General features: G+C 37.8%; 1 protein-coding gene across 2 annotated transcripts in view; it reads right to left on the bottom strand.

Moving 5' to 3' along the window:
- The window catches only part of SLC8A1 (solute carrier family 8 member A1), a 400221-nt gene extending 392436 nt beyond the window's left edge, over positions 1 to 7785 (bottom strand). Inside the window, exon 1 of one of the 2 annotated variants that reach the window (XM_072937825.1) lies at positions 7672 to 7785. In XM_072937825.1, the coding sequence (XP_072793926.1) occupies positions 7672 to 7701 (30 nt within the window). In that variant the 5' untranslated portion in view covers positions 7702 to 7785. The remainder of the gene's footprint in view (positions 1 to 7671) is intronic. The other variant, XM_072937831.1, reaches the window with a different exon arrangement.
- Between the last annotated feature and the right edge of the window lie 19721 nt (positions 7786 to 27506).

Here is a 27506-nt window from a genome sequence, read left to right as displayed (position 1 = left end):
CAGGATTCTGCACCTGCCGCTGCCTCCATCCGCATCACTGCTGGCCTATTACTCTTTCTCCTAGTTCTCCTGAAACTGCCTTGTGGTAGCCTGTTACTGTGATTCCCTGCCCCACCAGACTCAGTTCTTTGGTGCTGTCTCCTGGTATAGGATGTAGCTCCGGGAACCCAATGTGTGGAGGATAGTGACAGAGTCACATAATTACATCCGTGTGAAACGTGAGGGAGAGCACTCAATTCTAGGCGCTCTGGGAGCAAAAAGCCCACAGGCATACAGGCACCTGAGTCCACAAACATATCTTCTATGGCAGGCTGAATCTAAATCAAAAGAGAACACTTGATTTGTGCATTTATCATCTCCCCAAACCACAAAAACAATATGCAGAAGACTTCTCTCTCCTTTTAAGATGGCTCTGCATGTATATGGATGCAGCTGTTAAAGATGGAACTTGAACAGGCATTCTGTAAGCTAGCATCCTTCTATTATTTTCATACAGAGACCTATTAAATAGCTTCTCCTTTGTGTGACAACCACAGGCCATGTCAAATTAATTCTTCCAGAGAAAGGACTAATTTCAAGTTAACTATTTCCAGGACATTTCATCCTGTGTATTGACTCTGGTCAATTAGTGGTGGCTGCCTGTGACAGTCTACTGAGAATGACTCTGAGACTTATCTCGGCTAGTCAGTAACGATGACACGACTGATGCCTGCCATGGATGCTGGGAGGTCAGGGAGGGCAGTGAATGGGCGACATGTCATCTAGACTCTAAACCATTGTTTAACATAACACCAAGGTCAGACCCAGATTATCCTTCTCCAGAATTTCTCAGAGCTAGTGACATGTTGGTGTGCCCTCTGCATATCTGAGACAGATTCATTTTATATATTTCATAGATGCTGTTTTTGGATAATGGGTCCTTTTATTTCACCAAAGACACTGAAGAATAATTCCTTCTCAGATCACATTTTGGAAGATGTGGTTTGGAAGGTCACAACCTTGGTGAACTTTGGAAGATCTGGTTCTCAAACTATTCGGTGAGTATTTATTACATATTCCTTTGAAAAATAGATAAGATTATCTAGTAAATTAGGCACATTTTGGTTTAGCTAGATCCAAACGGATTGTTGAGGGGAAAAAAATGAGCTTTGGGACATGTATTCTCTATTTATTTAGCCTGTGTTCCCCAAAAGATCATGGGCTTAAACTGTGGCTTTGGGGCACACATATTGAACGTAAGCTAATTTAATAAGTGTTATTAAATTTTTGTTTCTTTATAATGAAGCTTTGGGTTTCAGCATACTGTGTTTTTGTTTTAGTTTTTCAATGCTTTGAATTGCTCAGGAAGTTATGTACTTCAAGTTAATTACCATGGCTGTTTGCTGATATGGTTGATGGTTGTTGATTGTTGATCAACAAAAAAATGTAACCTCTTAGGGTCTATAGATTCGTGGGACTTGCAGGAACCCCAGTTTTTGTTTGCCTCTAATCTTTTATTTGCTTCCCTATCCCTCACCTGAATCACAGGAGATATTTTTCTTTTTAAGGCAAAGGAATATTTAAATTAATCATAGCAAAATCATTGCCAGGGAAACAATATAATAAATGATCTTGAATGTGTAGTAGAGTGAAAACAGAGTAGTAGAAGGTGGATTTGACCTCTAATTTCTGGACATATTCATGATACAAAGTGGAGAGGAAAGAGGTAACCTTTCATTACATTCTCTTGCAAAAAAATAAGTGACCAACTTCTGTATAGTTTGCATAGTCATAGTTAAAGTATGTTTCATTATAATTTTCATAAAACTAATACACAACTCTACAACATTGGTGAAAATTGTATGTTGAATTCCTGAAAGTCCGATGTTCATAAGCATAATTTAAAATGTTAAATTGAAGGCCAAATAGAGTTCTTATTCTTCATTTTAAATTTTGAATTGGAGTTTAAATACAATTTAATATGTCTGTGAAATGAGTCCTTGAATACAATATTTTCATTTAAATGATTTTTATCTCATTTTATCATTTTCATACAAATCATCCTTGCTATATGATGGTGAAGTTAAGGGGGAAATGTAAAAATTGTAGCACACATTTATTAAAACATTAGTAATATGCTAGAGAGGAAAAGAGAATGGAATACAGTCACAAAATAATAATTTAACCTCTATTTCTGAAATATGTCCAGCTGGCAGTTTTTAAATGTTAGTCTATAAAGGGCAATCAGTACTTTTCTTATACAGTTAATATTCAGACACATTGTTTCAAATGAGTAGCTTACTCATTAAACAGATTAAGTTAAATGAACAATAATCTGAGAAGAATAACATGGTTTGCTGTTACTTCTTGTTAGACACTCTATTGAATATTTTTGAACTTAAATTTTTTCATACATTAATTTATTTGTTTCTGTTTTTAAAAGGCCAAGAAACAGTTGTGGAACAGTATAACACACAGGTATAAGAACAGACTTCAAATCCTGCCTCTTCTGTTTATTTGCTGTGTGACCTTGGGCATATTACTTAACTTTTCTGTGCATCACTCTTTATTTGCAAGATGACTGCCTATCTTTAGGGTAAGTGTTAGAATTTTTAAATTAATGTATGTGACTTACTTAGAAGTGTGCTTGGAAAATAGCAGAGTTCAACACATGTCAAGATAGTTATTAAGTAACTTGCCCAGCATGACAATAAAAAGTGGACTTGATGGATTTGCCTGAATCTAGAACTCAGAGTTTAAAGCAAAAAAAAAAAAAAATTTTATTTTATAATTTTTTATCCATATGGGTAAAGCGGAGGTAAAATTAGTTAGGACTTAGAAATAGTTTGTTAAAATTATATTTCTTTAAATGAAATTCAACAGTAGCTTGTGACTGATAATAGAATAATGATAATAGCGTACATGTCAGTTCATATGTGATTGCATCTTATGTCTCAGAGGGCAAGATCCTGGACAGACTGAAGAACTCAAGTTATAATGACTATTGTATGTTATTATTAACTGGAATATAATACATTACTCTGAATAGGGTAAATATTCAATGTACTCTTCTATCTCTACCTAAAACAGACCTTGTTCAGAAAAATGATTTAACTGGTGCCTTTCTCTTCTACTAAGATATGACTTCATTTTTGAAATACTTTTTGTATGTCTCTATTCATGAGCGAATATGTATCTGTATGTATTTAATTTTGATATTTTAAATGATTGTTTCCAGACTCACCATGGTGTGATCTGAAGTGGGGAATTCACCGTTCATGATGAACCAAAGAATATTTAATCAGTATCTCCCAAACGTTCAACATTAGTGGTGGGCTGATTTTGGAAACTAAATTGAAAAGCATTTAAGAATTCATCTGTGCTCTCCTTGTGATGTGATCACTCTTCTGTTTAATATTTCTAGTGACAGGAAAATCAGTTTCTTAAGAAAAATCCATTTGATTTTCATACTGCTTACAAAGATGGTACCACCACTTACAGGTTATCATGCTAAACTATTGGCACTTTGCCACTTAATTCCTTTAACGTGATTATCACTGTCTGCAATTTACGGAGAAGGAAGTAGAGGCTTACAAAGATGACGTTACTTGTCCAAAGTCACAGAGCCATCAATACATTGAAGAGCCAGAGTGAAACTCAGGCTGTCTGACTTCAACCAATCTCAGCAGTCATGATTCTAATCACTGCTCCAGCCCGCTTTCTTGAATAGTCTTTTTTACCATGAGCTGACATCTAAAGGAATTATTTATTATATCTCTACCTGCGTTCAGCCCAGGGTCTTTTTTACAGAGCTCTGAGTCTTCATGTTCCACTTAAATGGAAGGAGTCTTTTGTGTCCCGACTTAGCCTCTTAGTTTTGGGGCTAACATTAGTTTCTCAGTCATGTACTTTGATAAATGACAAATTAATATGTCTCCTGCATAAAGTCACACACCCTCTTTCCAAAGTTCTTGACATTTAGAAAGGCAAAAAGCAAAAAAAGGCAATGATTGGCCTAATCCTTAATAAAACTGTTGCTATCCAGAATTAATATGCCCTTTCAAGACAACTGTTTGATAATTTGCTAAGACAATATAAAATTTCACTTAGCAGCTGTAGTTAAGAATTCATGTCACATATACATATATATGTTTTACCTTTCAATAATGGTGGCTAGTATTCACATAGGTTTCAGGCTAGGGAGTATGAGAGATACTGAACAGATCTATATCAGTATTTTATTATGGAGAAAACTTTTTTTTAAGTATTCTGAAACCTTTAAATAGGAACTCTCTGTCAGCAAAGATTACAGCAATAAAACTTCCAAAGAAATCACCTTTCTGGGAAAGAACACATTTTTTATCTTCAGTGTGGTTCTGTTAACTGCCCCCATTGCAATAAATTGGATTTGGTTATCATTTTTTTTTTTTATCGTAAAAAGGAAGTGGTTCTCAATCCTGGCTGCACATTAAAATTTCATAGGGTAGACTTAAAAAATAAACTACCTTTGCTTGGACCCGAGGAGCAAATTTAGCTCATCAAGGGTATAGTGGACACCACCCATCCTAAATGATTAAAATGTGCCGTTAGGGTTGAGAACCGTGGCTCAACTCATGGGACAAGGTCAGCGGAATAGGAAAGGCCATTTTGTCCTCAGCAGACTAAGTGCCATGGGGATTTGTTCCCCTTTCATGGCTTTACAGAACTTAAAATGACTTTAGCAATTCTCCAGCATGGAAATTTCTTCTGGAATCTTGCCATGACACTTGAAAATACCACGTAACTTTAAGAAATTGAAAGAGGTGTAGCATGGACAGATCAGTTCTGATCAGAAACCCAGGTGATCTGGAGTCCTTTGCTTTCCATTCACTGACCTTGGAGAGAATTTACAGCCTCTCTGGCCTTCAGACTCCTCCCCAGTACCGTCTGCTAGTCTCACGCCTTCTGTCATTTTCAGAGCTCTTGAAATCTTCAGTAGTTTGCCTGGGACCACTCAATGTCCACAGTTTTTAATCACAGCAGAAAATTTTATTTGACCTGAAGCTCCCAGGGGAATTTTTTTTAAGAGTAACCATCATTATCATTTCCTTGAAACGTAAAGACCTTTCCTGTGGGCCACAGATTTTCACGTCTCTAGAGAAGTAAATCTCTCTCTTACTTTTACACTAATTTTCCCCCAACGTTCAAGGGTCTTGTTCCCCATCAAAACCCCTAAAAAATCTGTTCCTCCTGCTCATTGTAGCTCAAGGAGCCAACTAGTCTGGCCCTTCTGTCACGTAAACAGAAGCCTCAAATCTGCGCTCTATGCTCTAGAACAAAGTTCAACTTTTCTATCATTCTCGGCCACCATGAGTTTGCTTCTCTACCAGCTAACTATAGCAGAAAGCAATTCAGTCATTTTTTTCACACCAAAACTGCCAACACTTCCAATTCTCTTCTCAAAATATAATCACAAGATTTTCTACATGCACAGTCATCAGTGAATGCTTAAGAAGTCATAAGTCAAAAGGGCAAGTAGCTTGACTGTCATATTTTCCCCTCATGGATGACATATTATATATAAAAATAGCAGCAAGTCATTCTTTATTACTTATATTACCCTTCTTGAATTTATTTGCCAAAGAAAAGCAGGAAAAGGAACAGACATTTCTCACGAAGGGCACACACTGGAAATGTACTTGGCAGAAAGCAAATGAGAAAACAGTAGATGATGTCATATACTTGTTGCATCTGATCACATAGATCTCATATTCGCATTGCATCTGATCACATAGATCACATATATGCATTGCATCTGATCACTGATACTAGTGACATGATTTCTAATAACTTTTTATGTATTGAAAATTGCCCAAAACTCCTGCTGTGCTGTTCCTTTTGGAAGCTGGCTGGTATGTAGTGTTTAAGTATTTTAAAACCATCCTTTGGTAGGCCTGTTCCACTTTAGCTAAAGTTATGACAGCTTAGTTAGCTTGGTTAGCTCAAAAAAAGAAGGCGTAGTTTATTCTCTCTCTCTCTCTCCTCCTCTCTCCTGCAGATACAGAATATTCGTATTTTTAAATAAAGTAAAATAGCCTATTTTAGAAATGTGGAAAGGGTGAGTTTGAATGTGTTGTTAATTTAATACACTGTCAGTGTAAATAGACTAGACATGAGAAGGGGTAATTCAGTAAAAACATTATATTTTTGAATTAGGATTATTTTAATAATGATAATGTATTCTTATGAAATAGAACCAAGTTTTTTCTCTCTCTCTCTCTCTTTTTTTTTTTTTTTGGTATTATAGTACATTCACAACTTGAAAGAAGCAACCACATAACTAGTCACCTCACCTATGTCCCTTTCCTGGCTGTCTGATTTATCCAAAGAACATCTCCTTGGTCAGCATTACAAACTATTTCCTTATATTCTTACACTTGTTTATTCATCTTTTCCCATGTCATGTTTTGTCATCAGAGAAGGAAAAAAATCACATTCAACTTTTCTTTCTTTTTTTTTTCCCCCACTCATGTTCTATCCTAAGGTGAAAAACAGTTAAATGAAGAGTTGGTTCAAAGCTTACTTGAAATACGGATATATTATTCTCAACAAGAGAAATTTTAAATTTAAATTCCATTATCTTGTGTAAAAGTTCTTTTAATTCAGTCTTGAAAACACACACATTTTCTAGATATGACCTGTAATTTTTTCCCTTGACTTCCGTGTTTTGCAGAAGTTCATAGATTTTGCTAACACTTTTTTTTTTTTTGGTTAACAATTTTAAAAGAACTGCTTTCGTGATCTAATGATTACAATTTGGTAATTAGCTGGCGTAGCGTTTCAACATGTAAGTGCTATGCTTCGGCTGGGTTAGCCAGTATTCTGGAAACTAGACTGGAGTCACAGAAGATTCTGACATGGTTCTTGTCTTCCTGTTCATACTTTCACTGTGGACCCCAGAGACATCTAGCTTCTGTGATTCTGCCACAATCCACCATTCCCCAAACATCACTGATGGCAAAGCTACAATCACATAGCTTTTCCCTCAAGCTCCTTGCTTTTCAGTCATTAACAAAAAAGAAAGAAGGAAAAATGCTAAAGGGACGGAGAAAAACCCAGTGCCTAACAGCTGGTTTCAGCAGTTTCAACTTGCGCAAGACCCCACGTTTGTGAAAACAGCCCAAGAATCTTTGAACAGGATGTAATCAACCTCCGATCTGCTGAGAAACACTGCAAAAATGACTTCAGCTGCCAAAAATAATAACGTCCTTTACAGGCAGCTCTTCCTATATCTAAGGAGGAACTAGCCATACATGTGAGTTTATGCTGGTTTCAGGACAAGCAAGGAAAAGGGCAAATCCTCCCTCCCTCCCCTGAAATACACAGTATCAGAGCCCACGGGAAGCTGGGGCCCATTTCAAAGGTGCTGGCAATACTGAGGGAGATTCACAGCCACAAAAACCTGAACAGTAAGTGACCCGGGACAAAGGGATTGTATTTGGCAGCAAATCTGTGCAGCCACGTTCCCTCTGTAACCAAGCTGCCCTGTCTTGTGTAGTCAGGGCTGTTAAATACCTCTCAGTCACCAGCCCCAAACCAAATCTTTCTTCTTTTTCAAAATATTATTTGTCAGCTTCCCTTGTGAAGAGCCTGGGAGGGAATGTTCCCGAGTGGTCCTTTAGATACGCTTCATCCCCAAAGCCCCGCACCTACCTCTGTGGAGCCGGGCTGGTGAATCCGCATGGGCTGGATGCGAAAAAAGACCCCAGGGTGATGGCTTCTCCAAGTTTACCAGAAGGAAAGGACCTGGGATGCTTGTCCTTTAAGTGTCTCTAAACATGGTTTGCATAGCTGGATCTCGGCTTATCTGTGCCTTTCGGCTTTCGCTTCCATACATGGATCTGTTCCCAACAGTAACTCCAAGCTGTCGAAAAGGAGCTATCTGGCAGCTCTCCGCTTCATCCAACACATGGATGATAAAAATACACATATAGAGAGCCTTCCAGCCAGGCCCGTTTCCCACCCCACCATCCTGCCACTATGCCTTTTTGCAAATACATATTCAGATTGGCATTTTTACTCTCCAGACGTTTAGAGAACAACCAATTTTTACCTGATTCCCACACAGAGCTGTTAGGATGTGGGTGTCCAGAGCTTTACAAAAACAGACATGGTTTTTGTTCCTTAGCAGGGGTTTCATCCCTAAAGAGTTTAGTGATATGTCTGAGACCTGAAAAAATGTTGGGGAATGAATGGCTGAACGGCAGATAATGTTGTAGGGGGATGAATAAGTACATGCTGTACTTTACCTGGGACTCTTCTTTACCTTGTTAACACTGGATTGTTTATCTTCAAGGATGAGGTAGCAGCGGTAGGTCAAAGTCATCAGCACCTCTAGGAGAGAAGGAGAGAACAGGTTCCTACATGAGCAGCTTCTCATTTGGGATAATTGTGGCACTTCTTACTAAGCTACCATCTAGCATATGGTTTGAGATTTAGGAAGCATTTTTTTTAATGTTAAATAATATAAACCTGAATAGAATATGAACGGCTACATTTGTTAACTGTCAGGGTACTAAATGACACGTAACTGTGACCTAGATTTTAAGTGGTGGGGGTGGGACGTAGAGGGGGACAAATCCTACTCTGTATAGTAGAGAGAGGTGAGAGATATGCCCCTGGGAAGTTCCAGTGCCTTTGAAATCTAGCTTTTCAGGTTTTAAATTTCTCTCTCTTTTTTTCAATTTGTTGTTACTCGTGGAATAAGAGGTTAATACACACACACACACACACATATCTTCCAAATAACATTTTCCCATTGGCTAACTTTTTCAAAATCATATTAAACTTCTTGTAGAGTCTCTTGCTAGGAAAATGAAGAAAAAAGAAATTTGAGGCATACAGGCGTAACTCATTTTGGGATACTGAAATGGAACTGATTCACTTAAAATATTCCGGAGGAACAAGAGAGGGACAGACAACACAAGATGAGCCAGATGATGGTTGTTGCAGGTTATCAACAGGAAAACACTTCTCAGGCTGTGAACAAACACCTCATTATAATATCTTCTCTACTTCATTTAGGTTTCAACATTTCCATAAAAGAAAAAAGAGAGAAGGATACAAAACAGACATATTTATGGCAAGTTTGAGGACTCCTAGGTTTTAACAATCTCTGTGCAAAAGCACTAATTGCCTGGCTTTGAATTGGACTCTTGACTCTTGAAGCAGGGATGGGATTGAGACAAGCACCAATCCTGGCACAGATCAAGTACCAAGTACATGTGTCCTGAGTTCCTGAGGGAATAAATGGTAAGTGAGAAGGCAGGAATCCCAGGTGGACAGAAGTGCTGGGGTGAAAGCCGGGAAGCAACATGGTACAGAATCTGTTTGGCTAATTGTGAGAGGTCCACTTCGGCTGATTCTCGGGGTGATTGAAGGGGACAGTGGAAACCCAAAGTGTATCAAGTGGCAGGCTCAGGATTTTGGTTTTGGGTACATTAAATGGAAGAGTTAGGGCACTGTTAAAGTTGCTGCTTTTTATAAGATCTTATTTTCCTCCTTGATAAGATTTGATGAAAATACAAAATTCATCAAATTGTACATCTGAAATATGTGTAGTTTACTGTACAGGGATCATACCACAATAAAGGAGTTAAAAGTAAAAAAAAATTAAATAAAAGATTTGATGGTAATAGAATACTAGAGCAGTCATAGCAGCAAATGTTTACAGACACAGACAGGTTGGTGGATTCACTGGAATTTGGCACACTCTGGGAGATAATACTTATATGTCTTCTTTGCTCCTAAAGCAATGTCTTACTCTAAGTTAACTGTTGAATTTCACGTGTTAGCAGAGAAGAAGGAAACGGTGGAGAAGTGTAGCATGTGTTATCACCGGTCAGAATGAAGTGCTGGGGCTTTGGAAAGTTTGAAAACTGATCTGCCAAGGTAATAGGGTTGCTTGCTCTTTAAATTCTGCTCAGGGCACTGGAAAGCAGAGACCTTGTCCCTAATAGAACAGATTGCATCCAGGAGGTCTCTTAAATAATTCTAAGAGCTCTGTATAACAGGGGTATCTCTTTCCCTTGCCGTCCTTGTGGCTAACATAATTGATTATCTGTGTTACGTATCTTTGTATTGCAGGTTACATGATCTGCTGGTTTGGAGTCATTATTAGAAATTTGGCTCTGAGCTGGCAGTACTCAGAGAGACGATCTTGGGTAAATCCGTCTCTTTGGTCCCTTCACAGGGCTTGACTGTGCAGTTCTGTGCCACTTGCAAATGATAGGCCCTCTTAGTCTTCACTTCTTTCCAAACTCCTGTCCCAGGACCTGCAAGAAATATTTCATTACTATTATTATTTGTAAGGAAATTGTTCAAGCTTCTACTTACAAGCCCCTGAACAAAAGAATGGAAAGCCTAAACTGGTCTCAGATTCCTCCTGGCTTCCGAGTCTCTAGCCCATCACAGAGTCCAGTGGCATGCTTTGCCTTTATGTGACACACATGGTCCTCCCTCCAGGGTGGGCATGGGACATTCTAATTATCAGACAATTTAGTTCTGTAGCTAATTTTAAAAGTAAAGCAAAGCAAAACAAAATATGTAATATAGTGTTTATGTAATTCAGTGTTCTATTCCTAAATAAATGAATTTCTAAAGAAATAAATAACTTCCTAAAGAAATATTAAGACAACATCCGTTAATCCATTCAGGTTTTGCTATTATAAAGATTATTTGTCACCAGATACTGAGTATTAAAAAATCAGTGCTTAAAAGCCATACTAATTTTAATAATGTATCATTTAAAGTCTATACTAATTTCCTATATAGACAGCCTCATTAAGCATGATTATGTCCATGGGCTTATCTCTACAGAACAGGCAGAGACGTTAATGCTAAAATAAAGTACAATGAAGAAGTGTTGGGTTTTTGGGGTTTTTTTATTTTTCATTGATGTGTAGTTGATTTACAATGTTAGTTTCAGGTGAATAGCAAAGACATTCAGTTATACGTACACACATATATATATATATATATTTTTTCAGATTCTTTTCCATTAGAGCTTATTACAAGAAATTGAATGTTGACATATGTTCTATTGAGTTACAGTAGACAGAGCTGGAAGAAATGAATCAAAATAAAGGGTAAGCAATTTTAAGGTACTTTGATGAGAATTGTTGGACAATGGAGTGGAGAGAAAACATTGGAATGAATGCCTAACCATTCTCTCTCAACAGCCTAGCTGGATCTCAGGGAGTAATTTTGGGGGGAGAAGGTGACTTAAAGGCACTGATGAATGAGCAGGTGTCCTGTCAAGCTAGTTGGAACCAGACTGAGTAAGGCCAGTAAGGCTGGTACTAACTTGGGGGAACTGAGTGGTGATGATGAGGCTGAAAAGACAGGGAAACATTTCTCAAAACACACTGGGCCATTGACTCCAAATAAAAATCAAGAGCCTTTGCAAAAAATTGCATGTTACTAAACATTTCTTAGGAACTAACCATGTCTGGAGCCTCATTACAACCATCTAAGTCCATAAATTACTGTTTATGTTGTCTAAGCTATTCTATTAACACAGGAAAAAGGCACAGGTGAATGTTTAGCAAAATGGACAGACATTACATGAAGATGTGTATTTTTCCAAATGAGAGCTTGTCTGACTTAAGATAGTTTAGAACTATCTACAGGGTACTTTAATGAGACTGCTTTCTGAATTAATCAAGTTCAATCAATCACTCTGCTTTTCTTCAGTCTTTTCAGCCTGCATGTAAAATTTTAAGGACAGTAGAGGGAGAGAATCTCTGGACCAAAAACTCAACAGATTTCTTATCCACAAATACAGGAAAACAGAAACTACAGCTCTTTGATAACAGCGTTAGTCACTGTGATTTGTTTTTGACTTGTTAACAGAGTCAAATATCACTGGGAAGTGTAATAAGCTGTTTCAAAGCATCCCCCTGCTTGTGCATTTACCTCAGGGATATAAAGAGGCAAATCTTAAAGCCATGTATTCTGATCGAGAGACAGCTGGAAATGGCAGCGACCTAATACGAAGTAATCAAGAACTGAAGGGTTATTTTGAATGAGAGGTGTTGTCCAGCTGTGAGACTGAGTGATGGCAGCTGAGAATAAGTGCAAACATAGTCAGCAGTGACTCCAGGTATGAAGGTATCATGAATCCATCTTGTTCTCCGTCTTTTTCTGCTGCCACATTCACACTGCATCCGTAGGTTGCAGTGTTGTCTGCAGAGGAGGAAGAAAGTTCTTCAGTTTATTCTTATTCTTAATGACAGCTTCTGAACTGTCATGATTTGAAATTATAATGGTACAGATGGCTCTTTCAGATAAAAGAAACAATATATTCCAGAGCCAAATTGTATATTGGACAGGTGTGAATGCTTCATCATTAAATCATTTAATATGCTTTGCCTCTGCAGTCTGCCTTCAATGTTTATATTAATTTTTCTCCCTTTTCTGCAGTTGTGCAGCTTTGAGCAAAATCATTCTATTCTTCCTTGTCTCTACCAATGTTATTATTTTACTGGTATAGACCATAGGAACTGCTGAATAAATATTTATTGTTGAACAGCCTAAAATTACAACATTTATATTTGGATACCCCTTGAAGAGTTGGCAGAGCACTTTAGCATACCTTATTTAATTGAACTTCACTGCAACACAATATATTGTCCAAAATATGTGGTTTTTTAAGCCTCATTATTTTACAGTCGTACTTCAGATATCACACATATCACAGACACAGAAAGACAGATGGACACTTACCTACGTAAGCAGTTTTCCCCAAACTTATACTTTGTGCTTTGTTTTAGGATTTCCATATCAATATAATAAAAAAAAAAACCCTCCTCCTATTCATGTTACAAAAAAGACCTTTTGATGATTCAGAAATCTTTCCTTTCGTTTTTTTTTTCCCTATAATTATGTAAAGCACTGATTGGGCCAGTTACCACATGGAATACGAATATGAATAAGATGAAATTCTTGACTTTGATGAGATTTAAAGTCATTGGCTTTCTTCACCCAGTTCTTCCCAACCAGCACTCTCACTAGACAATTTCAGTTGGGAAAAAAAAAAGGCAATTATTTTAGAACCTGGGGAGGCAAGCTGGAGTCTGGGCAGACTACACTTGTTGGGGAATTGTTCTGATTATGCTGAAATGTACAACACTCTTTTTCATCTAGTTGCCTTTAGAATGCAAAAGGCAGAGGCAAATGATTCAGAGCACAATCAGGGGGTCCAGAGAATTGAAACCCTTCTCTTAACAACAATGCCAAGTTCTTTTATTTGTTCATGAAACACTTGAAAAATGAGAAAGAACAATAGGCCTTCAGGAGAGAACAGAGAGCATTGACTCCCAATGCTTTCGTTAACCCAAAGAGGATGTTACAATGCTTAGAAATGTTAAATCTCTCCCCCCCAAAAAAAAAAAATCAATGAATGACACATCTGGTTGCAGCTTATTCGACCTTGGTTTAAAAATCATTTGCAATCTTAAAGAATGGTTCTGAAGGATAAAAAAAAGTATTTGAGTTTCACCTGCTGAGTGTTAATGCATTTGAAATATTGAAGGGGAAGCTGTCACAGGGAAAGGGAACATCTGTACCACCAGCTACACTCTCTCAAACAAAACTCATAATGTAGTCGTACGAAAGTATGATCTGTGGAACACTTAGCGTGTTAAAATGCATGTGTGATCCTGTAGGCTTGAGACGTGTCAGGTCTGACCATGAGATAAAATACCACTAGCTGGTATTCATACCTCATTTTCCCACGGAGGACCCTAGAGCAAGCTCTGGGTACAACTCAATCTTCTTGTGTTGTTTGAAATTTCAGCCAGTGTGCTCTAACACATCCAGCACCCTGTAAAGTGATCAGGACTCACTGTGGATGAAGCTTTTAGGGATTTCGTTTCTTGTTGCCAGCCTGGAGAACGCGAGGGTAAGGAACCCTGCACCTAGGAAACCCGTGACCCTGGGCCGCATCTCCATGGAGTTTTGCTACATGTAGGTAGGACATCATTCAATTCCCTGGCCCCAACATTGCTATACTCCATTTAGTGCTCTGCCAAGGAACAGATTAAAAGGCACAACTTTTAACTCCTTTGAAAGTTCCGGCGTCTTTACTCAGAAATGGTAGAGGATTTATTCCCAAATGAAAAGCTGGTGCAAGGGGCTACTTACGACTTTCTAGTATTACAGCAACATTTTATAAAAACTTGCTCTGTTTAAAACAGTTATATTTCACATCAAGATTGTTATTTTAGGGTTGAGATGCCATGTTAAGAGAACCATTGGGTCCTTATGATATGAGGATTTATGCAAGATAAAGCACTTCGTTGCCATGGGGATCAGTAAATAGTCTTGATCTGGGATACTCGTTCCCACTGCCAAGGCATGGGTGGGAGAAGGTGGTTCCCACAGATTGTTTTCTCTAGACTAAAAATACAGTATGATTTCTATTAAAGGGCAATTAAAAAAAATTCTCAGTGGTTTAGCCTCAAGGAAACATACCCTATCATTTTCAGAGCAATTAAGCAGTGAGCTCACAACCCAATATTTTGAGATTGTATTTATATGCAATATTAATTATCCTCATGCTATGGCATGTCAAAGGTGGTATGGCAACTGCAGCTTTTTTTAGTGCTGTTTCACATGGTCTTAAAAAAGAAACAGTTTATGGAGATACATGCATTACAGACATAAATTACTTCTTTTTAAGGGTGGCAGTATAAACTTGGCGCATTGACGTTAACTTTAAAGTTGTTTTGGTTTGCGAAACATTGCTCCAAATGGTTGTGGTGAATATGAATTCTATTAATACTGCTTTTAATGCCTCTAGTCAAGAAAGCCAAGGCACTATCATCTTTTTCCTGTAGTTTATTGTTAAACAATATGTCAACATAAATTTAATTAACCTGCATGTACAGAGGAGGCTATGGAATTTGCCAAGTGATTTTACCACCAATCATTTTGCCTGATGCATTTTACAATCTGGTGAAATAGGCAGGGCTGGTAATTAGTTACCAGTCTCCTTTTGTATGATGAGGTTGAGGATTAAAAAGATTAAAATGCCTGCCTAAAGCTACGTAGAAAATAAGTGTAAGATTGAGCACCAGATTCCAAAATGAAAACTGCTCTCCCTACTCTCCTGTGGTATTAAGAAAGCACGTTTCATTGCTCGCAATCACTCCTGTAAGCTCTATCATTACATCACCGAGACTTAGGGGTTTAACTCTGTGACAATTAGCACTGAAGTATCATCCAAATACTGAAAGTTTGGTTGAACTAAATAGCAGTTAAATATAATTTTTCCATTGGCTGGGCTGGATATTATCCATGGTCCTATAAATTAGGGAATTTATCTTAAGAAAATTTGACGCACATTGAAAGGAACTAATTTTCAGTTTCATTATAAACTCCACCTAAATCAAGTTTTAATTTTCCACTTAGAAGGTGAGTTTCCTTTTTCTTCTTCTTCTTCTTTTATTTTTTAATTTTTTAAAAAATTTTGCCCCAATGACCTCCTGTGGCTTGTCAGCCTTAGAAAGTTTACCATCGTCCAACTTCACCTATTTTTTGGCAGTACTTGGATGGATGTCAAGAGAATACAGCCAGGTTTAAAAAATTATTATTATTATTCCTCATGCTGTCTTCCTTTAAGGCATGGTCTTTATATAGAGTATTTGTTGGGCTGTTTCCAGTTTTAAATGAGTGTAATTCATTAGGGGATCAACACTAACTAAAGAACTAAAGCATATGCTTGTTGATTGACTCTGCGTGGGGAGTTCTAGAGAACGTGCTTTCCTACTCTGCGACATCACTCTTTTCCAGCAGGCTTATTCTTTCCTGAACATCATTTATAAAAGCTGTTACTTGACTTGATAAGGAATTCATTCTTCTCTTCTGCCCCTCAGGAGAGATATCTGCTTGTTCCTGCTACCTAGGTCCCCGGAGTTAAATGTTCCATGTTGCTATCAGCTTCCTCATCATCTTACCCTTCATTCCTACGAGCCACTCCCATGACCTTCCGTAATTTTTACTTTCTCCTTAAATTATTATGTTGGCTTTCTCATGTTTGCCACCAGAGAATCCTGCTTGCAACAGAAGAGTGAAAAGAAAGTGTTTTAATGAGTGCTGTTCCCACATTTGAGCAATGCTGTAAAATAACCAAAGATTTTTTTGTCATTGCGTATTATTTATTATAGCCATATTATAGTTTTACAAAGTTACTACCATTCATTTGCTGAGATGTTGTACATTTTGCCTGAGTCACACTGTTTTTCAGACCCCATTTAGGGGGAGGGGGTCCAAATGAAATGTATTTGTTTACCAGCGCTCCCTACGATCTTTATATTTGGAGCAGTGGATCCCAAACTATATCAGACTCAGCTTGATTTGAGATGCACCAGTTTAGAGAGCGTATCACTCAACCAGGCTCATTTAGGAGACAGAGAAGCTGAAGTTCTGGTTGCCTGGGTAATTCTCTAGGTCAAGGACAAAAGTCATCTAGCCTTTTCTCCAGTCTAGGAACCTGTTTGCTCTGTTGATTGAACTACTCTGATCAGATTTATAATGTCTCTTGTCTGCAGTGAGGCAGGTATGAAATCCATTCTGAGGCTGGGGGTGAGTTGTTTTTCCCGCCTGCTCACCACTTACTAATCTGTCATGGCATGAAGATGCTACTTGGCAAAAAAAACCATGTTCTTGGTGAGTGCATTTGTTCCCAACAGAGCATTAGTATTTTCCTCTCAAAGATCAGCATCACGTGACTGTGAAGCAGCGTCTTTCATACTCTTGAAACCATGAGGGTTAAGAAACTATGGGAAAGTGTGAAAACGGGTGGCTCCCACTCCCACTGCCCCTAGCAGTTAAAGCTCAGCTGACCTCCCATCTCTCCCAGTGCTGTATATTTACAGTAATCCCAGTTCCTGGGAAGCCTTTGTTCAGTTCAGGGTCAGAAAATGAACACAAGCATCATGAGATCCCCAATTTATCCCTTCTCCTTCTTAACATGTTAAAGAGGAATGCTGACAACTCACGAGAAAATAATGAAGTTGAAAACTTCTCATTTTCTCCTATCCAGTCCGCTTCTCCTCCTGTGTTCCTGTGTCAGGAATGATCACAACGATTTACATGATGTCCTGGGTTTGGAAGCAAGCTCTCCAAACTGGTTTTGGTTTCTGTGCCTCCTATCTGGAGTTCCTCCTATCTTCCCTCCATATTGTCTCCAATATGATCTTTACTAAGCTTTCATCTGATTTTATCACTGCTGATATAAACCTTTCATGGGTTTCCCAGAGTTTTGTGGTTACTCTCAAATTCCCCAGCTCGCTATACAACTTCTTGCCTGATTTGGCACCTGCCTGTTTCTTGTAGTTCATCTTCCAACCCTGTCTCATAAACACCTTCCGCTCTGGTTGTGTTAAACTATTTGCCTCTTTTCTCAAAGATTCCACAGGTGTCATTCTCTCTACTTAAAACCTTCTTGATATTTTTTTCTCTACCCATTTAGATTTTCATTCTTCAAGGCCAAGTTTTTAAAAAGGAACCCTTCTGATCTCGTAATGATAAAGGTGTTTTTCCCTCTGTGTCTCCAAAGCATCTTCAGAAGCTATTTTAGCACTTGTCACTCAAGATGACATTGTTGGTATGGCTCTGTGTCCTTCCACTAGATGGGCAACCCTAGGAAGGGGAAGAACGTGTCACTTTATCTTCAGATGCCCAGGCACCTAGTCGTGTGCATGGAAAATAGCGATCAAATTTGCTTTCAGAGTTAAAGAAGAAATTAAATAAGTCAATAAAACAAGTAGGTAGATGACATAAAGAAACATCTGAAGTCTGCCAAGAAGGCCAACTTGCAAAGCACCCTTTCCCACAAGCAATTTCTTATCGCTAAGTATGTCCTTTTGCAATCTTACCTTCAATCTTTCCATCTTGCTGAAACCACACTTTTCAGACCCAGCCTGCTCACTCTCCCTATGACTCTAGGTGAGGCTCATTTCCCTCTTTAATAAACATCTGTTGGGTATCATGTACTCTTTTTTTTTCTTTTTTTGGATCTGCTGTTTTATTGGGCCTGAGTGGAAGCACACTCAGTTTTTTTTTTTAATTGAAGTATAGTCTGTTTACAATGTTGTGTCAGTTTCTGGTGTACAGCCATGTCTCAGTCATACATATACATACATATGTTCATTTTCATATTCTTTTTCATTATAGGTTACTACCAGATATTGAATATGGTTCTCTGTGCTATATAGTAGAAACTTGTTGTTTATCTATTTTATATATAGTAGTTAGCATCTCCAAAGTTAGTGTCTGCAAATATTGAACTCCCAATTTATCCCTTCCCACTCCCTTCCCCTCCTGGTAACCGTAAGTTTGTTTTCTATGTCTGTGAGTCTGTTTCTGTTTTGTAAATAAGTTTGTTTGTCTTTTTTTTTTTTTTTTTTTTAGATTCCACATACAAGTGATATCATATGGTATTTTTCTTTCTCTTTCTGGTTTACTTCACTTAAGAATGACAGTCTCCAGGTTTGTTCATGTTGCTGCAAACAGCATTATTTTATTATTTTTAGGTACTGTGTACTCTTAACTAACCTATCTTATTTCCCTGAACCAATTAGCTCACAATTTCCGTCTCTTCTGATATGCTTTTCCCAATTAATTAGAAAAGGAAGTAAATTCCCATTAGTATTCCTCTATCTAAATATGGAACTTATCAACCACTTCCTTAGTATGAACTATGGGCAGCTCCATTGCTTCATTTGGCTACAGCGTGTAGAGGAGAAAATGAGAGCTGCAGGTGCAGAGACCCAAGTGTGAAACCAGTCTTCCCACTTTCTTTCGTCATGTAGGCAGGGTGTGTTACCTCCTCTGAAAGCCTCAGGCTCTTTTCCAGAAGGTTGTGGATTACAGTGTCTTTTATAAGCAGTTTTGATAGTAGGAAAAGATGAGGTTTGCAAAGCCTCTAATCCCTGCCTAACACATAGTAGATTCTCTGTTGATCAGCAGTAATTATTGATGTTAATATGAAGACTCTTTCCACGGATATTTGATGTACTGAATTTTATTTGGTTTCACACTCCTAGGCCATAGTCTTTTTCAAATTGAAGTATAGTTGATTTACAATATTATGTTAGTTTCTGGTGTACAGCATAGTGATTCAGTTATACATATATATTCTTTTTCATATTCTTTATCATCATTGCAAGCTATTGAATATAGGTCCCTGTACTAAACCATAGGACCTTGTTGTTGGTCATAAAAAATAAATCAATATTTTTAATATTGAAATAAATATTCAAATCAATCAAATTAAATAGAGTATGTGAGATTAGAATCTCTGAGTTCTAAATAGTATAGAGATATTTTCTTGCAGTTACAATAACATTACGTAAAATGATGTGAATATTGAGGTCTCTTGATTTCTTAATTGGAAAGGTTTTTGTTACTGACCTTCCAATATAGATGTGGACGTAAATGTGAAAGACAGCAGAAGCTCCAGGCCTGAGGGTTTGCCTGTATTATCCTCCACTTGGCCTATTTACTTCATCCTTTCTTGCCACGATTTCCATGGCTCTGTGATCTCCTAATTTAGTACTCACTGTTCTGACTTTTGCTCATATCTGGCCCTCATCATTAGTAAGAGGGCTTTATTGAACTCACTTCTCTGGGCTTACTAAATTCAATCTCTCATACACACTCCCACATATAAAATAGATAAACAGCAAGGACCCACTGTATAGCACAGGGAACTATATTCAATGTCTTGTAATAACATATGAGGGAAAAGAATCTGAAAAGAAAAAATATATATGTATGTGTATGTATAACTGAATTGCCGCTGTGTGGTACACCTGAAACTAACATTGTAAATCAAGTATACGTCAATCAAAAATCAAATTAAAAGAAAGAAAATGAGAAAAAAAGAAAATGAATTTTTCGTAGCTGATGGCTGACCTTTTACTTTATTGATATGTATCTTGTTGATTAAAGTTTCAAGTAAAGTCCTTTAAAGAAATAAATTCATTCTTCCATGTTTATCTTAAAGAGTTATGTAGAACTTTTTTTCCCATGCTGATTCTTTTCCAGTTTCCCCCTTGGATCCATTCTTCCCTCTTCTGTATCCTGCTCAGTAGCCTGGGAGATCAACCCCAAGAACAGACTCACCTGAATTTTCTTGCCCTCTGGCTTTCACGAGGGCTCAGTCAATGAGAAGCACTGGAAAGATACTGAAGACTGGGAGAAGAGGTGGATTGGTTACTGGATTCCTCTTGCCACACCAGCTCACTCCTTGACTGACCACAATCCTGGTGGAGGCTGCCCTTCTTTTGGCCATGACTGCTGTTGGACAGACCCACACCCACAGTTCCATCCCCCACTAGGCTTCCCTGACACTGTTTCTTCTCCTTATTACCTTATGTGTAGGCATGGAAGAGCTTTCGTGATATCAGACATCCTGAACACTTGTCTCTTCTTTTTGGTCCCTGAACCCTGCCCCAACATATATAAAAATCTCCTTCCTAAAATCCTTTTCAGTTAAATCTTTCCTGCTGGGATCTCCCTGATTCCATTTCAGTATATCCTCAGTGCCAGGAAAAGATATTTGCTTGCTGAGATTTGGCTCTAAGGGCTCACAGTGCCCCAGTGAGGGGATGAGGTTCCTTGTTAAGTGACGATACTGAAGTCTATAAGTAGTTAGATTTCTTGCCCAGGATCACATGGCTGGTCAATTCCTAGTCAATTCTTTCAAATATTTATTGAAACATAGAATTAGGCAGTGGAGATAAAGATAAAGCATAGCCCTTGCCCTTAATAATTTGCATTTTAGTATAAAAGAGAGATGCATAACCCAATATTTAAAATACAGCAAGAGTAATGCCCAGTGCTAAGCTAACTGGAGTAGGAAGGCCTGATTTAATCTAGGCTTTGCAGATGGAACCAAAAGATGAGGTGGGGAAAAAAGATGGTTACTTGAGTAGAGTGCGAAGCATGCCTTCAATCTGTCATCTCTTACCATTTTTCTTGCTGCAGCTCTGGGATCAGAGGCTAGTCCGAGCCCCATTTGTTTTCTCCTGGGCTGCTGTAATGGCCATCTGTGAAGTAGTACATGATCTATACTTTCCTTCATCTAATCCATTCCCTAAATTGTGGTCAGCACAATCTTGCCAAATGCAAATCTGAGACAATTCTCTGCTTAAAAGTATGCAATGACTCTCAGTTCTCCTTAGGATAAAGGAAAGGTATGACTAACAAGCGCTTACATCGACTGGTTTCTGCCCCATCACCGACTTTATCTCTGACTACTCACCTCTTTTCTCTTTTTGTTTTAACCTATATAACCTTCTTTGAGCTCCTTTAAAATGTAATTCTCCTCCCACCACAAGACTTTTGCACATACTGTTCCCTATCTTTAAAGGCTCCTCTATAACCCCTGCTGTTTATCTGGTAATTTCTATCTAAACTTAAAACATTAGCTAGAAAATCAATTCTTTGAGGAAGGTACTTCAGAAAATTGCCAGACCAGGTGAGGCCCCCATTTTAGGCATTCCTAACAACCTATGGTTACTCTTTGCAGCATTCATCCTGACTAATGAAATTAAATGTGTTCATTTTAATATTTTTCACTCCTGGAGAATTAGTATGATTTCCTTTTCTTCACCACCTACCCCCAGTATTAGATCCAATGCTGTACTGATGGTAAAAACTCTATAAACAATTTTTGAATGAATATGTGAATGGTTATCAGGAAGACCTGGACTCTGAGAAAGTATTATGCATTAGGGGAATGTGCATGTAATCTGAAGTGATGAAAAATGTGGTTGGAGGAGACAACTAAAGCCAAATCCTAAAGGGTTTTAGATGCATAATAAATTTGGACTTACTGTTAAGTGTGATAAGCACTTTTTTAAGCTTGGACTTCAGGTTTGTTGACGGGCTAAAGAATGGATTGGTGGAGAGAGAAGCTGGAGTCACGCAGGCCAATTAATGGGCAAATGCATCTATCTGGCAGAGGAAAATTAAGAGCATACATCAAAGTTGCCCTTCTCAAATTGGCTCCATATCATGATCACCTGGATAGCTAATAAAGCCCATGGAGGCGCAGGCTCCTTGAAGTGCGATAGCGTGTGGGCCTTTGTATTGTCACCAGTGCAAATTTCTCCAGGGGATTCTGATGGCCATACATTTGAGAACCACTGATGTAAAGAGACAGCAGTGGGATGTAGTCTTGATAAAGCTGAATGATTAGAGATTGAGGGGGTGGACCCAAGTGAGGAATCCATATTCACTTTCAGGTCATTGGCTATGATGACCCGATGACCAGTTCTGCCACTGGCTAAGATGAGAAGAGATTATTAGCTCTACATCTTTATTATTGGGATGAGAGTCAAGTGTACTGTCCTTGTACTGGTGTCTGTCCTCTGCAAAGTCTATCCCAGTTGGTCAGTGAAAAGTTGGGGTCAGAATCCCTCCTGACATCACAGAAGAGGTTATTATAGAACTCAGATTTTCTAATTTCCAGTCCATGATAAGGGCTTACAAATCACAAGTGCTATATTACATGCATCTTAGAATATACTTAGAATATTTTTCCCTCTAAGTGTATTGTTGCTCCACCGTCAACTTGATTTACCCATGAAAGAAAGCGTTTAACCTCACTGTAGTGTTTTTGACTTTGCTGGTTTAAGTATTTGCCCATTTGTTGCCAAATCTTTTGTGATTGATAGAAGTTTAGTATTAGCACCCAAACTCTGGATAATAACTTTTGTGAAAGATCAACTGAGAAATTATTTGTACATCATCAGATTTTAAAGAGGTACCACCCACACACTAGCATGGTGTTAATATTTGCCAATCTTTAATGGTACATCACAAATTTTAAAAAATGTGTTGCAGATTTACTATTAGCTTGAGACATTTTTAATGCCTGGAGAATGGTAGCATTTTGAAATGTGTCTTTTAATATTAAATATTAGACTGGGCAATATCCAGGAGCAGGAATTGGGAAACGTTGAAAGATGCAATGGTCTGGGTTTTGGGGTTTTTTTTATTAATATTCCTGTATTTAATTTTATACAGGATAATTTACCCTAAATATATTTTAAGTGAAATATTAAAATGTCCCTTCATTTGTCAAAATGAGAGACAACCTGGAGTTCAAGAAAGGACTTGAGTTCAAGTCCAGCCACTGATAACTCTGGGACCTTGGGATAAACACTTAACCCTCTTTGCTTGTCAGTTTCCTCAGTTTTAAAATGATAATGATTCGTCTCTAAAAATCCCTTCTGGTTCTACAGTTCTGAGATTCTAGGTTTTATCAACTGAATGTCTGCATAGTTTTTAATAGCAATGTGATTTAATCTGGGAACATCTGTTACAGCCTATAACATATTTTGCCGAGTCTTTGACCTTAATTTTGCTACATCAGATGCTCCTTCACAGATTCTACTCTGCATTTTACCAAAGGGACATCAGTTATGCTTGAGTCTTGAAAAGTGTCAATCTGACTCAAAAAAAAATATGCCAGGTTTGTTAACATTACCATTAAATGACTTTTTAATTAAGATTGTCAATACTACCAGTGATACAGTTCAGTGCTATTTTAGCATTAGAAATTACATGAACTTCTCATTCACATTTTTATTTTTATACTTATTGCAAAAATAAAAGTATTTTTGTTAACAGCATCATACTTTTTCTAAATAAACATGAATTGAAAAATAATTCTGGGACACATATTAATATATTCATTGGATAAATATACTGCACTTCATTTCTTCTAATAAACAATATTCCTTTACTAATAATTATATGCTATTTCTATTATTAATCTAGAAAATTGTTTCTTTCTACTGGAAGTATTTTTTTATGATTTTCTAATTATAGGAAGAAGAGAATAGTTTGGGCCATAAAATCCCCCTGATGTTCATTTACTTGAAATTAAGGTGATGGAAATAAGTTTTTTTTCAATCTTTGTTTTTACTATTTGCTAAGAATATATCTCATTCAGAGAACAAGTGCATCCTGCTATGGTTAATTATTAAGCCAAGGCACATCTTTGATTCCAAGGCGAAGAAAGGATAATAAAAGAAGAAGCAAACAAGTAGCCTGTTAGCCTCAGTGCACTTCAGTGTTTTGCTCTGAGTCTGTTTTCCAATCTGCAGATGATGGTCGGGAAGGGATGGTATAGCAATCACCTTGTGAAATGTACTGAAAATTTTCTGAGATAACAGTATAGCCCTTGACCCACAGTTGTAGTTATTCAGAAACATTTATGATTTCATGATTAACTTAATATGCATAATAAAGTTACACATAAGAGGGTTCCCTGGGGTTAGGCTATTTTATAATTGCATGTTAGAAACATTCATTTCGTTTTATCTCATGCTCTCTCCTTTACAACAAGTTAATGTCAATAAGCATTTTGGACTCCCTAATGCTGTCTTCCTTCCTTTTGTTTCTGGTACTGTATTATTGGCCATAACTGTCATATATTTTCAGCAGCTGTGGATCAAGTGTTGATTTTCTCTCCCAATATAATGTACCCTTTACAAAGGTGCTTTCCACTGTAGCCTTTTTGATTAACCTTGTCCCTATTTATTCTTAGATGCCCTTGATAACTCCATAAAAAAACTTGAAAGTGTCATCAAACATGTATCCTTGTAAGAAATAAGTAGACAATATTAATAGATAACATTTTGCAAAAGAAATTCTAGTAAACATAACGGAGATATGTGATAGCTTTTTCTGATTTTTTTACCCTACTATATCACTGTCTTCTCTAATTCCTTTTTCCCAGGGTAATCTCTGGTCTCAGCCTGTCTGCATTGGGTGCCTCGCTGAGCCTCTGGGGTCTTCTGCTCCCACAGAGCTGTGTCTGCCGTGCTGGTGCTTAGAGAGTCCAGGTACCTCTTGGAGAAGGGTGGAGGCAAGTGACAGATGGAAGGGGAACAAACATATGAATTTGCATTGTACTTTTTGAAAGCAAAAGAATATCCTTCTAAATAGGACCTCCTATGTGCTTACTACACCACTTTGTGGTCTGGCTGGGGCGGGAGCTACCATCTCCATCGTAAAGACTCTGGGACTCCTAAGGGTTAAGTGACTGTTTAAAATCAAGCAGTTTGGAAGCATTCCAAGTTAGTTTTAGTCTGTATCTTGTCGATGCAGCTTCAGAATTCTTTCCACTACTTCATTCCAACATCTCTATTTTGAGAATACTATCAGTAGTGCCTGAACTTGTCTTTGGGAAACCCCGTCATTCACTCAAGCACTTGGTAGGTGCTTTGATTATGAAAAAAAAAAAAATCTTAAAACTTTGCTATGATGATAACTAAGAATGTTAACAGCCTATTAAAATAAAATTTAGGGATTTAGGAAGATATGATATCCTCACTGTGTGTTCTCAAAAGCAGAGCAATTAGCACTGCTGAAAGTTTCCCACATAGCAGACATGAGAAGAACAGAGCAGTAGACGGTTCATTCTGTTTCCAGCATAGGTAAGTTTTCTTCCATGAACGCAGGATACAAGGGTGAGATTGTTATAGGCTCAATACTCCCTGATTTTCATTTTATCCAAACAACAGAGTAAAAATTATGGAGGATAAGATATTAAAATGCCTTTGAGGAGTACAATGAAAGTAGGAAGATTTTGGACTTTGGATCAACGACTTAATGACTTTGGCTTTAGGGTGACTTGAGCTCCTTGTAGGCCTGTAGCTAAAATGAAATAGAATAAGAAAAAAAGTTGTTACACTGTGCCTTGAACATGTATCAAAGACGTGTAGTAAATTGTTTTTATGCTGTCAGATGAATGAGATTGTTGACCTGAAACAAATAGGCTGCCAGATATTTCTCCAGCAAAAATGGGTTTATTTGGAATCGACAGAGAATTACAATTTTGGGTCTGCAACTATGGCAGTCCCTTCACAGCACGGGAAGGAGAACATTTTTATAGAGAGGATGAGGAAGTTGGGAGGGCTGAAGTAAATGAAGAGCCTATGGCTTTTCATTGGCTGAGTTCTTGCCAGGAAAGAAAAGGAGCCTTTCTTCTTCCTGTTGGACTCAGCTATTGTCACAGAGAGTGAGAACTCCCTCTAGGGTCTCCCAACTCTATTCATTCAAGGTTTCCATTTATTCGTGTTTTACTTTTCCCCTTTTTTAATCAAGATTTTTCTCTGAAAGCATCTCTAATCAAGAGTCAGGTTTTCTAGTTTCAGCAGCTTTTTCCCTTCAATGTCAGGAAGGAAATTTCCTGGATGTAGTGTCTCAGAAAGTATACAGTTTGGAAACCTATTAAAGTCACATTCAAGTAACAAAGAAGGAGAACTTCAGGCACTTTTTAATCTAAATTCCACGTGTTATCAAGATTATAGACATTGGAGATCATCTGAAGCATTATTTCATCTTCAAAGGTGTGGTGACAAATTTCCAATAGGCTTGTGTCTGAGTATGGAAAAACTATCTCACCAGATGTCATCTGCCTCAGTTCTGAGAAATCTTTCCTTTCAGGTCACCAGATGATGTGTGGGGCCCAGCCAGGGTTCAGCACTTTCTTTAGGTGTGTCACATGAATCCAAGAGTTTATTCCTTGGAGTTTGGCAATGCAGGGCTTGGTAAGAAGTACCTGATAGGGGCGTTTTCAGTGACATTAAAGAGAATTCTTCTGGCAGTGTCTTTTCCAACAGACAACTTTCCCATTTAGCAGTTTTCACCCAATGCTGGACCTGGCCTTCTCTGACAAGCATATGATCTAGCTGATAAAAGTCAGAGAAACCAGGTCAAGTTTGAAGGATGATATTAAATTCCTCAGAAAATTTGTGAAGATCTTCAGTTACTTTGGAGGAATCTTTGACGATAGTTCACAGTTTAGCTTTTAATCTGGACACACTAAGAAATTAGTGTTTAGCTTCCATATCATTGGAAGCCTTAATTTTAAAGAGACAGGTTCTCACATGTTCAGAGGTAAAGAGAGTGGAAAGAGTTTCAGAGAAAAGGGAGAGTCTGGTGGGAGAATTAGTGTGGGAGGATTGGAGGTACAGTGGAGGCTTAGGCTGCATAGAAGGGAAGGAGGAAGATGGCACCAGAGGCAGAGCCTGCAACAAAGTCAAGAAAGAAGAGCCTGAGGCTTTGGGAGCCATTTTATCTGTATTTAATTATTTGTTTGCTTCAGTTAATCTTAAAATCTTGTTTTGTAGAGAGACAATTTTAGACTCCTGATAACGTTGGGAAACTTCAAAATACCAATTGAAATAATCATTCAACTCAGTTCTGGAAATTTTTGAACTATTGTAGTCCAACTTGGTTTTAAGGAAATTAAGTTTCAGAATTTCAAAAGTTCTCCATAATGGCCATGGATAAGCTAAATTGCTTTAGGGAAGGCCCGTCCATTCATTAGGAAGGACCTCAGTTTTTAAACATAAGATCAGCTGGAGACCCTGTAGTGGGGAGGCCCTCAAAACATTAGGGATCCCATTTCCTAGAGGATTTTCCTCTAGAAGAAAGGACATTTTTCAAACAGCTTA

This window comes from Vicugna pacos, chromosome 15 (assembly GCF_048564905.1).
Source record: "Vicugna pacos chromosome 15, VicPac4, whole genome shotgun sequence".
Taxonomy (NCBI): Eukaryota; Metazoa; Chordata; class Mammalia; order Artiodactyla; family Camelidae; genus Vicugna; species Vicugna pacos.
The sequence above is the reverse complement of the archived record's forward strand: the minus strand, read 5'-3'. Positions and strand labels throughout refer to the sequence as shown.